Here is a 12,238-nt window from a genome sequence, read left to right as displayed (position 1 = left end):
AATTGCTACACAAGCTGACCAATCCCTAAATGATGTAGGATGGTATCTGCACTTGAATACAAAGGCAGCAGCTACTACATCATAAATTTTATGTTGGCTGAGGACAAATGGGCTTTTAAGCACATTCGCTGACTATCTACCTTTGGCCCAGACTTTGCAGTAAAAATAGGGGCTATCAACACACATATTTCAAAAGTGTAAATCCACAATCACATTTGGGTGCTAAAACACAGAAATCAGGAAGTTATTGTCCAGGGTTCCCTTTTCTTCCAGAGTTTTGTTTTCATGCTATCCAGATAGCCAAGAGGCTCGGCATTGAAACACAAGGAACAGCATGAAGCTGAAGAACATCTTTGATGGATAAACACTGCTGTGGAAATTATAATAAAGACAAATTCTTCGAGGTCCAATTTAAGGAACTTTATTTACACAAATATTTGCGGAGAGAAGAGTGGTCTGGCTGCATAGCCATTCCACAGCACTCTGAGTTATATACTTGAAAACCATTATATTTATAGTGTGAAATATACAACTTTGAAGAGATAAACCTTGAGAACACATGCAAGTGGAAATACGGATGTTTTGCCTTTGATTTAAAAACAATTCGAGGATGCATTTTGTTGTCCTTCAGAAGAACAACTTCTCATAATAAGGCTGAGTCCAAAATATTAAGCAGTATTTTGTTTACGTTACCTAACCTACTTATTTTCGTTCAAAAGCAGTGTTAAACTATAGTCAAGTATTTCCCAGCATGCTTCTAAGTGGGCAATTCATTAATTTCCCTTCCACAGATACTGAACAAAACAGAAAATGTTAGTCCTTATCCATGCTAGTACAAGTACGTTTCTTAATAACTGGCAACAACCTTCCTGAAATTAACTTTTCTTCAGATTAGAATTACCACTGGAGGTATACAAAAATAAAAACATGAAATAACATTTTCTTTAAACGTTTTTTCCTGTCACATTTGCTTTACACTCTTTATCCCAACTTCCCTTCTCTCTCGCTCTCAGAGAAGCACAGCCAGCTACGGGTCGCAGACGACCAAGTGGGCATACCGTGGACTAAGGTCTGCCCCAGCAAGTGCTCAGCAGAATTTTGTTTGTAAAGTACCTCTGTCTGTATCTTACTCAATTACCGTATAACTGTAACTAACTCAATTACTGTATAACTGTAACTAACACACCCTGTATGACGAGCTTCATATATCGAGAAGATACATTTTATGAAAAATCACTAAAACTAGAGTTGCTGTAAATTTTTCTAGATAGATTTTGATTTTGTCTTGTGTAGCGTATGATATGAAATGTCAAAACTTCAGTAAAAATATGTTTTTATAAATCAGCGGGTGCTACAACATATAAATTTTTTAAAATTCTTTTCATTATAGAAAATATTATGGCAAATGTAACAAATTACTGATTGTCTACATTATAGAGCCACTTCCAGTATGGGTTTTAAATTTTAATAGGAGACGGCATACTTTTGCAGAGTGACAGAGTGCAGTGTAACCGTACATAGTAATTACATGCATCAGGTTAATTTTAAACCAAATATGGGGTAGAATTTCTAGATAGGGTTCCGACCATGACTGGTTTCGACCAGATCATGTTTTTGACCAATACACGTTTTCGGCCATTGTGTTTTCTACCATGACGCATTTCTGACCATGACGTGTTTTCAAGCATGACACACTTTCATCCATGATATGTTTTCAACCCCTGACGTGTTTTCTACCACAACGTGTTTCTGACATGACGTGTTGTCAACATTGACGCGCTTCCGAACATGACGTATTTTCGACCATGATGTATTTCTGACAATAACTTGTTTCCGACTGCGACACGGTTCCGACCACAACGGGGTTCCGACCATGACGCGCTTTGACCATGTCTTTTTTTCTACCATGACACCTTTCCGACCACGACAAGTTTCGAGTTTCCGACCACAACGCCTTTCCGACCATGACAAGTTTGCGACCATGACAGGTTTCCGACCGTCACAGGTTTCGAGTTTGCAACCGTGACACGTTTGCGACCATGTGTTTACGGCTGCGACGCGCTTCCGGCCGTGACGCACTTCCGGCCGTGACTCATTTCGAGTTTATGACCATGGCGCGTTTCCGGCCACGATGTGTTTCCGGCCATGATACATTATCTATAGTCACACGTTTCTGACCATTACGTTTCCGCCAATGAGATGTTTTGTGCCATGACACGTTTTCTACCGTGACACCATTTCTTTTTTTTTAAATAATTTTTATTGAAATTTTTACAAAATATAAACATCTCAACTCTATTAACAAAACAACCGCGGTAGCACCCCAAGAACAATACCCACCCAACTTAAAAAGCAACTACAATTAAAAGAAAAAAACAAAAGAACACCCAAACAACAAAAGGGAAAGAGATAACACCCGTCACATCCCACAAACCCATGTACACAGTTCTCCCTCCCACCGATCCAAACCCCCGCCCCCCCCCCCCCCCCCCCCCCCCCACCCGGGTTGCTGCCGGCCTATTTCCCTACCGTTCCTCCAGGAAAGGCTGCCACCGCCTAAAGAACCCTTGTACTGATCCCCACAGGGCAAATTTCACCTTCTCCAATTTAATGAACCCCGCCATATCATTGATCCAGGCCTCCATACTTGGGGGCCTCGCATCCTTCCATTGGAGCAAGGTCCTCTGCCGGGCTACTAGGGACGCAAAGGCCAGAACACCGGCCTCTTTCGCCTCCTGCACTCCCGGCTCCACTGCAACCCCAAAAATTGCGAGTCCCCAGCCTGGCTTGACCCTGGATCCCACCACCCTCAACACCGTCCTTGCTACCCCCTTCCAAAACTCCCCCAGCGCTGGGCACGCCCAAAACATATGGGCGTGGTTCGCTGGGCTCCCCGAGCACCTAGCACACCTGTCCTCGCCCCCGAAAAACCTACTCATCCTCGTCCCAGTCATGTGGGCCCTATGCAGCACCTTGAACTGTATGAGGCTAAGCCGCGCACAGGAAGAGGAGGAATTCTCTCTCTCTAGGGCATCCCCCCATGTCCCCTCATCAATCTCCTCACCCAGCTCCTCTTCCCATTTACCCTTCAGTTCCTCCACCGAGGCCTCGTCTACCTCCTGCATTACCCGGTATATGTCCGAAATCCTCCCTCCTCCAACCCACACCCCCGAGAGCAACCGATCCCGCACCCCTCGTGGGGGCAGCAAGGGGAACCCCTCCACCTGCTGCCTGGCAAACGCCCTCACCTGCATGTACCTAAACATGTTCCCCGGGGGAGCCCAAACTTCCCCTCTAACTCCCCCAAGCTCGCGAACCTCCCCTCCACAAACAGGTCCCTCAACCTCCTAACCCCTGCCCTGTGCCAGCCCAGAAATCCGCCATCAATGCTCCCTGGAACAAACCGATGGTTCCCCCGTATCGGGGCCTCCATCGAGCCCCCCACTTCTCCCCTATGTCGTCTCCATTGCCCCCAAATTTTGAGGGTAGCCGCCACCACTGGGCTCGTGATATACCTCGTTGGAGGGAGCGGCAGCGGCGCCGTTACCAGCGCCTCCAGGCTCGTGCCCACACAGGACGCCACCTCCATCCTCTTCCATGCTGCCCCTTCCCCGTCCATTACCCACTTACGCACCATCGCTGCGTTGGCAGCCCAATAGTACCCACAGAGGTTGGGCAACGGCAGCCACCCCCTATCCCTGCCCCATTCCAGGAACACCCTTCTCACCCTCGGAGTCCCATGCGCCCACACAAATCCCGTAATACTCCTGTTGACCCACCTAAAAAAGGCCTTCGGGATAAGGATGGGGAGGCACTGGAACAGGAACAAAAACCTCGGGAGCACCGTCATCTTAATGGACTGCACCCTCCCCGCCAGTGACAGCGGTAACATATCCCACCTCTTAAACTCCTCCTCCATCTGCTCCACCAACCTTGTGAGGTTGAGCTTGTGCAGGGCCCCCCAACTCCCAGCCACCTGGACCCCATGGTACCTGAAGCTCTTCCCTGCCTGCTTCAGTGGGAGCCTACCAATCCCCTCCTCTGATCCCCCGGATGCACCACAAACAACTCACTCTTGCCCAGGTTCAACTTATACCCAGAGAAACCCCCGAGTTCACTAAGAATCCTCATCACCTCCGGCATCCCCCCCACCGGGTCCGCCACATACAGCAACAGGTCGTCCGCATACAGCGACACTCGATGCTCCTCCCCACCCCGCACCAGGCCCCTCCAGTTCCCTGACTCCCTCAATGCTATGGCCAGGGGCTCAATCGCCAACGCGAAGAGCAAGGGGGACAGGGGACACCCCTGTCTCGTCCCCCGGTACAGCCGAAAGTACTCCGACCTCCTCCTATTTGTGGCTACACTCGCCATCGGGGCCTCGTAGAGCAGCCTCACCCACCGGATAAACCCCTCCCCAAACCTCTCCAGCACCTCCCACAAATACTCCCACTCAACCCTATCAAAGGCCTTCTCCGCATCCAATGCCACCACTATCTCCGCCTCCCCTTCCATGGCCGGCATCATAATGACATTGAGGAGCCTTCGCATGTTCGCATTCAACTGCCTTCCCTTCACAAACCCCGTCTGGTCCTCATGAATGACCTCGGGCATACAATCCTCTATTCTAGTGGCCAGGATCTTTGCCAGCAGCTTAGCATCGGCGTTTAGCAGCGAAATCGGCCTATATGACCCGCACTGCAGAGGGTCCTTGTCCCGCTTCAGGATCAAGGAAATCAGCGCCCATGACATAGTTGGGGGCAAAGCCCCCCCCCCCCCTCCCTTGCCTCGTTAAAGGTCCGGACCAACAGGGGGCCCAACAGGTCCAAATACCTTTTATAAAATTCCGCTGGAAACCCGTCCGGCCCCGGCGCCTTCCCAGACTGCATGCTCCCTATCCCTTTGACCACCTCCTCCAGTTCGATCGGCGCCCCCAGTCCTTCCACCTGCTCCTCCTCCACCCTCGGGAATCGCAGCTTGTCCAAGAAGCGTCCCATTCCACCCCCTCCACCGGGGGTTCCGACCGGTACAGTTCCCCATAGAAGTCTCTGAAGACCCCATTAAAATCTACTCCCCTCCGCACCACCTTCCCTGCCTTATCCGTCACTCCTCCAATCTCCCTGGCCGCGTCCCGCTTTCGGAGCTGGTGTGCCAGCATCCTGCTCGCCTTCTCCCCATACTTATACACCGCCCCCTGTGCTTTCCTCCACTGAGCTTCCGCCTTTCTGGTAGTCAATAGGTTGAATCTGACCTGAAGGCTAAACCTCTCCCCCAGCAATCCCTCCTCTGGAGCCTCCGCATATCTCCTATCCACCCGCACCATCTCCCCTATCAGTCTCTCCCTCTCCCTCTGCTCCCCCCTCTCCCTATGGGTTCGGATGGCAATCAATTCTCCCCTCATCACCGCCTTCAATGCCTCCCAGACCGTCCCCACTCGGACCTCTCCGTTGTCATTGGCCTCAAGGTACCTCTCGATACACCCCCGAACCCTCTCAGCCACCTCCTCATCTGCCAGCAGCGTGATACCATTTCTGACCATGACCCCGTTTCTGACCGTGACAAGTTTCTGCAACTGACACGTTTGCGACCGTGACACGTTTGCGACCATGACGCATTTGCGACCGTGAAGTATTTTCGACAATGCTGTCGTTTCTGACCATGATGTCTTTTCTGCCATGATGCGTTTTCTACCGAGACGTGTTTCCGACTGTGACATGTTTACAACCATGATGCGTTTCCGACCGTGACGCACTTCAAAACGCGACGAGTCTCCAACCGGGACGCGTCTCCGACCAGGACATGTTTCTGATCACAACGCGCTTTGACCCAAGACTTGTTTCTGGACACAGTGCCTTTCGGGTTTCCGGCCATGCCGCATGGGGGCACGGTAGCACAGTGGTTAGCACAGTTGTTTCACAGCTCCAGGGTCCCAGGTTCGATTCCCGGCTTGGGTCACTGTGCGGAGTTTGCACTTTCTCCCCGTGTCGGCGTGCAGCTTAGGTGGATTGGCCATGCTAAATTGTCCTTAGTGTCCAAAAAGGTTAGGTTGGGTTATAGGGATAGGGTGACGCAGTAGGTTTACGTAGGATGCTCTTTCCAAGGGTCGGTGAGACTCGATGGGCCGAATGGCCTACTAATGCATTATAAATTCTATGACCTCGATAACCTTTATGACGCATTTCCAAACATGACGCGTTTTCTGTCATGAGACATTTCCGACCGTGACGCGTTTCCGACCGTGACGCGTTTCCGACCGTGGCGCATTTCTACGTTAAGCGTTTCCGACCACGCCGCGTTTCCGACCACGCCGCGTTTCCGACCACGCCGCGTTTCCGACCGCGCCGCGTTTCCGACCGCGCCGCATTTCCGACCGCGCCGCGTTTCCGACCGCGCCGCGTTTCCGACCGCGCCGCGTTTCCGACCGCGCCGCGTTTCCGACCGCGCCGCATTTCCGACCGCGCCGCATTTCCGACCGCGCCGCATTTCCGACCGCGCCGCATTTCCGACCACACCGCGTTTCCGACCACGCCGCGTTTCCGACCACGCCGCATTTCCGACCACGCCGCATTTCCGACCACGCCGCATTTCCGACCACGCCGCATTTCCGACCACGCCGCATTTCCGACCACGCCGCATTTCCGACCACGCCGCATTTCCGACCACGCCACATTTCCGACCACGCCACATTTCCGACCACGCCACATTTCCGACCACGCCACATTTCCGACCATGACTTGTTTTATGCCTTGAGGCGTTGTCTATCGTGCAATGTTTTCTACCATCACATGTTACGCATTTTGACCATGCCGCATTTATGACTTCGAGGAGCTTTCTACCACGACACGTTACCGATCATAACAGGTCTCTGACCATTTCCGACCATGACAGGTTTCCGACCATGACACGTTTTCTACCTAATTATTTTGGATAGAATTAGTAGTCACATGGAAAAATGTTGGGGAATGCGCCGATTAGTGAGTGGGAGAAACTGAAGGAGATCAATATTAGGGAAATGGTGTTGAGGAAATTGATGGAATTGAAGGCTGATAAATCCCCAGGGCATGATAATCTACATCCCAAAGTATTTAAGGAAGTGGTTCTAGAAATAGTAGATGCATTGGTGGTCATTTCCCAGATTTCTATAGACTCTGGAACAGTTCCTGCAGGTTGGAAGGTAACTAATGTAACTCCACTATTTAAAAAATAGAGAGAGAAAACAGGGAATTATAGACCAGTAAGCCTGACACAGGTAGTAGGGGAAATTCTACAATCCGTTAGCAAAGATTTTATACCAGAGCACTTAGAAAACAGTGGCAGGATCATACAGAGTCAGCATGGATTTATGAAGGGGAAATCATGCTAGACAAATCTACTGGAATTCTTTGAGGATGTAACTAGTAGATTTCACGAGGGGGAGCCAGTGGATGTGATATATTTGGACTTTCAGAAGACTTTTGACAAAGTCCGCATAAGAGATTAGCATGTAAAATTAAAGCGCATGGGATTAGGGGTAGTGTATTGTGATGGGTAGAAAATGGCTTGGCAGACAGGAAACAAAGAGTAGGAATTAACGGATCTTTTTCAAATTGGCAGGCAGTGACTAGTGGGGGGCCACAGGGATAGGTGCTAGAACGCCAGCTATTCACAATATTTATAAATAATTTAGATGAGGGAACAAAATGTCATATCTCCAAATTTGCAGATGACACCAAATTGGGTGGGAGGTGGAGTTGTGAGAAGGATGCAAAGATCCTTCGGTGTGATTTGGATAAGTTGAGTGAGTTGGCAAATGAATAGTAGATGAAGTATAATTTGGATAAAGGCGAGGTTATCCACTTTGGTAGCAGAAATTAAAAGGCAGACAATTATCTGAATGGTCATAAATTAGGAGATGGGAACGTACAACAAGACCTGGGTGTCCTCGTACACCAGTCATTGAAGGTAAGCATGCAGATCCAACAGGCGGTAAAGATGACAAATGGTATGCTGGCCTTCACAGCGAGAGGATTAGAGTACAGGAGCAGGGATGTCTTACTGAAATTATATAGGGCCTTGGTGAGGCCACACCTGGAACACGGTGTGCCGTTTTGGTCTCCTTATCAGAGGAAGGATATTCTTGTTCTAGAGGGAGTGCAGCAAAGGTTTACCAGACTGATTCCTGAGATGGCAGGACATACGCATGAGGAGAGATTGTGTCAGTTAGGATTGTATTCTCTGGAGTTAAGAATGAGGGGGAATCTCATAGAAACCTAAAAAGTTCTCACAGGACTAGACAGGTAGATGCAGGAAGGATGTTCCTGATCGTGGGTGTGTCCAGAACCAAGGGTCACAGTCTGAGGATATGGGGTAGACCATTTAGGACAGAGATGAGGAGAAATTGCTTCATCCAGAGATTGATGAGCCTGTGGAATTTGTTACCACAGGAAGTAGTTGAGGCCAAATATATTAATGATGTGGATGAGAATTTAGGACGCATGGTTAGTAACTGGACAATGAAGAAGGTTATCTTGGATTGCAATGGGATCTTAATCAATTGGGCCAGTGGGCCGATGAATGGCAGATGGAGTTTAATTTAGATAAATGTGAGGGATACATTTTGGCAGATCGAATTGGGGCAGGACCTACTCAGTTGATGGTAGGGCGTTGGGGAGAGTTATAGAACAAATACAACCAGCAGTACAGATTCATAGCTCCTTGAAAGTGGAGTCACAGGTGGACAGTGTGGTGAAGAAAGCATTCGGCATACTTGGTTTCATTGGTCAGAACATTGAATACAGGAGGTGGGATGCCTTGCTGAAGTTGTACAAGACATTAGTACGGCCGCACCTGGAATACTGTGTACAGTTCTGGTCACCCTATTATAGAAAGGATATTATTAAACTAGAAAGAGTGCAGAAAAGATTTATAAGGATGCTACCGGGACTTGATGGCTTGAGTTATAAGGAGAGGCTGGATAGACTGGGACTTTTTTCCCTGGAGTGTAGTAGGCTTAGGGGTGATCATATAGAGGTGTATAAAATACTGAGGGGCATAGATAAGGTAGATAGTCAACATCTTTTCCCAAAGGTAGAGGAGTCTAAAATTAGAGGGCATAGGTTTACGGTGAGAGGGGAGAGATAAAAAAGGATCCAGAAGGTCAATTTTTTCACAGAGGGTGGTGAATATCTGGAACGAGCAGCCAAAGGCAGTTGTAGAGGCGGGTACAATTTTGTCTTTTAAAAAGCATTTGGACAGTTATATGGGAAAGATAGGTATAGAGGGTATGGGCCAAATGCAGACAATTGGGACTAGCTTAGTGGTAAATACTGGGCGGCATGGACAAGTTGGGCCTAAGGGCCTGTTTTCATGCCGTAAACTCGATAACTCTATAAAACATTGTATGTTTTCAAGAAGGAGTTAAATATAGCACTTCGGGCAAAAGGAATCAAAGGATATGGGAGGAAAGAGGGATTAGCCTATTGAGTTGGATGATCAGTCATGATCGTAATGAATGGCGGAGCAGGCTCAAAGAGCCGAATGGCCTCCTCCTGCTCCTATTTCTGACCATGGCATGTTTTCTACCATGGCTCGTTACGTGTTGCCGACCATGACACGTTTCTGACCATGACATAGTTCAAAAAGAAATAGTAAATTATGAAAACTGCTTTGAAAAACAACTGACTAAGAACAAAATGCTCAACTCATTGAGAAAATCACTTTAGCCTCAAAATGAAATTGTCATTCATTTCCCACTGAAGTTATAATGCAAGATCAGCATAAAATACTGAGGAAATTTTAAACCACAATCTGCAGAAGTTAAAAGAGACAGATAATCTTACCCATATCCATTCATTGGCCTTCAGTTCCACAGCATTCTCAGGTTCTGCACTGTAGAGACACCACAGGCATTGTAACAGGTTCTGGTGGCTCTCCTCTGTATTAACAAACAGTAATCAGTTTAAATATAAAGTAGACTGAAGTATGTAAATCACTTACCGCCAAGTATCTGCATTAGACTTTAATGGTACACTGAAACTTCCTTAGAGTTCACTTTAACAGTATGAATTAGAGCATGTTACCATAAATCATAAGCAGCTGTGTAGAGACAGAAATTCCAGTTTACTTGAACAATTACATATTTGTTGCAGAGAAAAATACTAGATTATAGGTTTACTATTATACATTTTGAGCACTAAATACTGGCTAGACTAATGTCTTCATGTAATTATGTAAAAAAAATACATATCATCAACATAACTATGAATCAGTAATAAAAATGCACATCCACATCAGTTACAGGTTTAAAATCCAAATAATGAATAGATGTAAACAGGTTTGTTCTCTCACATGGAAATGACATCCACTAAATCTCCAACTTTTAAAAGTTTCTCTCTTTCACCACTAATGCCTAAATGAATGATTTCAATTCATGTGACAGCACAAGAACACTGAGTGAATAACATTGGGCACAATTCCCCCAATCGGCAACTAATTGCTCCTGCCAGCGGGAAAACCAGATTGATTCCCATTTGCGCTGGGAGCAACCCTCTCGTGCCATGCAACGGCACTTAGAAGATATGTTACCCTCAATTGGGTTTTCAGTGCCATTCCCACCACACCTCATCCCCCTGCACCCCCAGTTCTCCCCTTCAGCATCCCCTCATTCCCTCCATCCACCCCTTCTGGCCCATCCCTTGGCAGTGCCCACCTGGTAGCTTACAGTCCGGGGGTGGCAAGGGGGTGAGTACCCTCCCTGCAAATTCCTCAAGAGTGGCATGGGCGAGAGGGGGAGGGGGCGGGAGGGGGGTGCTTCATGGAAAATGGGCATCAGGGGAGCTTGTGCTGGGTGGAAATGGCTCAGGTCAGGGGTCTTTCATGGGATAAGGGTTGTGTGGCTGCTCTTACATTCTGCAGCCTTTAAGATCTTTTAACAGTCAGTCAGTATCTAGAAATTAGATATTCTCTCACAATAAAGTGGAAGTGTTCCCACCTGGATCCCTAAAATCTTTAAAAGCTCCTTTAGTATGCCAGGGTGCTGCCCCACACCTGTTACAGAAAGAAAGGGATTAATTTAAACAGTCCTGATTTCTCCACTCACTATCCATCCATAAACAGAAAGGTGCTGTATTTTCCCCAATCTTTCAGTGATCTAATCCTCTATTTTGTTTTGATAAACATTTTATTGGAGGCATTTTCAAATACACACATAACAAAGCAGAAAAAAAACCACCAAAAAAACCACAGCAACAGCAAACAGGCGAAACACCCTTACACATGCCCCCAACCATCTTCCCCCCCACCCCCACCACTCTACCCACTGCCACCCAGGCGCCTGCCCCCTTTTTTAACTTTTTAACCCAACTCGAACAGAAACCATCCCCACCCCTCTTGCCCTCTATTTCCTCCTCAGACAGGAGTTTGTCCTGCAGCACCAGGGGTGGCAGAGTCAGAGACAAAGGCACCTCCTTCCTCACAAAGACCCTAACCTGCAGATACCTGAGCCCATTCCACTTCAGCAACTGAAATGTCCCCTTCAGCTCCTCTAGGTCGGCAAACCTGCCCCCAACAAATAAATCCCAAAGTATTCCATTCCCACCAGCAACCCCCAGAACCTGGCATCGAACCCCGGCGGGGAAAACCTATTATTGTAGCACTGGTTCCACACCTTCAATGCTGATACCACCACTGGGCACGTGGGGTACCTGGCTGGTAAGAACGGAAAGGGTGCCAGCAATAGTGCCTTCAAACTGGTCTCTTTCCACGAGGCTGCCCCACACCAACCGTACCTCTACTGCCCATTTCTTAACCATTGCAATGTTTGATGCCTAATAATAGTTTTGCAAGTACAGCAATGGTAACCTTCCTAAAAAAGGACTTGGGCACAAAGATCAGGAGGTTCTAAAACGCAAACAAAAATATCAGCAACAGCTGAACAGTCATCTTTATTGTCTAGATCCGACCAACCAACAACAATGGCAGCAGATCCCACCTCTTAAAGTCCATCGCCTTTATTCCCTCCACCTACTGCGCCAAATTCAACTTGTGTAGCTGGGCTCAACTCCGTGCCACTTCTATCCCAAGGTAACGAAAACTCACCCTGACCAACCGAAGCAGCAACCCCCAAACCCCTCCTCTGAACCCGGGCATTAAGTGGGCATATCTCATTTTTCTCTATGTTGAGCTTGTACCCCGAAAAGAGACCAAACTCCCCCAAAATCCCCATGATCCTGCCAAAGCTCCCAACTGGGTCCAAAATATA

General features: G+C 48.0%; 1 protein-coding gene across 3 annotated transcripts in view; it reads right to left on the bottom strand.

Moving 5' to 3' along the window:
• fancc (FA complementation group C) overlaps nucleotides 1–12,238 on the bottom strand; it is a 202,852-nt gene that overhangs the window by 151,741 nt on the left and 38,873 nt on the right. For all 3 annotated transcript variants that reach the window (XM_038804799.1, XM_038804801.1, XM_038804800.1), the window contains one exon: nucleotides 9,819–9,913. In XM_038804799.1, the coding sequence (XP_038660727.1) occupies nucleotides 9,819–9,913 (95 nt within the window). The remainder of the gene's footprint in view (nucleotides 1–9,818; nucleotides 9,914–12,238) is intronic.

Source organism: Scyliorhinus canicula, chromosome 8, assembly GCF_902713615.1.
Source record: "Scyliorhinus canicula chromosome 8, sScyCan1.1, whole genome shotgun sequence".
Classification (NCBI taxonomy): domain Eukaryota; kingdom Metazoa; phylum Chordata; class Chondrichthyes; order Carcharhiniformes; family Scyliorhinidae; genus Scyliorhinus; species Scyliorhinus canicula.
Note: the sequence above shows the minus strand (reverse complement) of the source record. Positions and strands in the feature narration are given on the sequence as shown.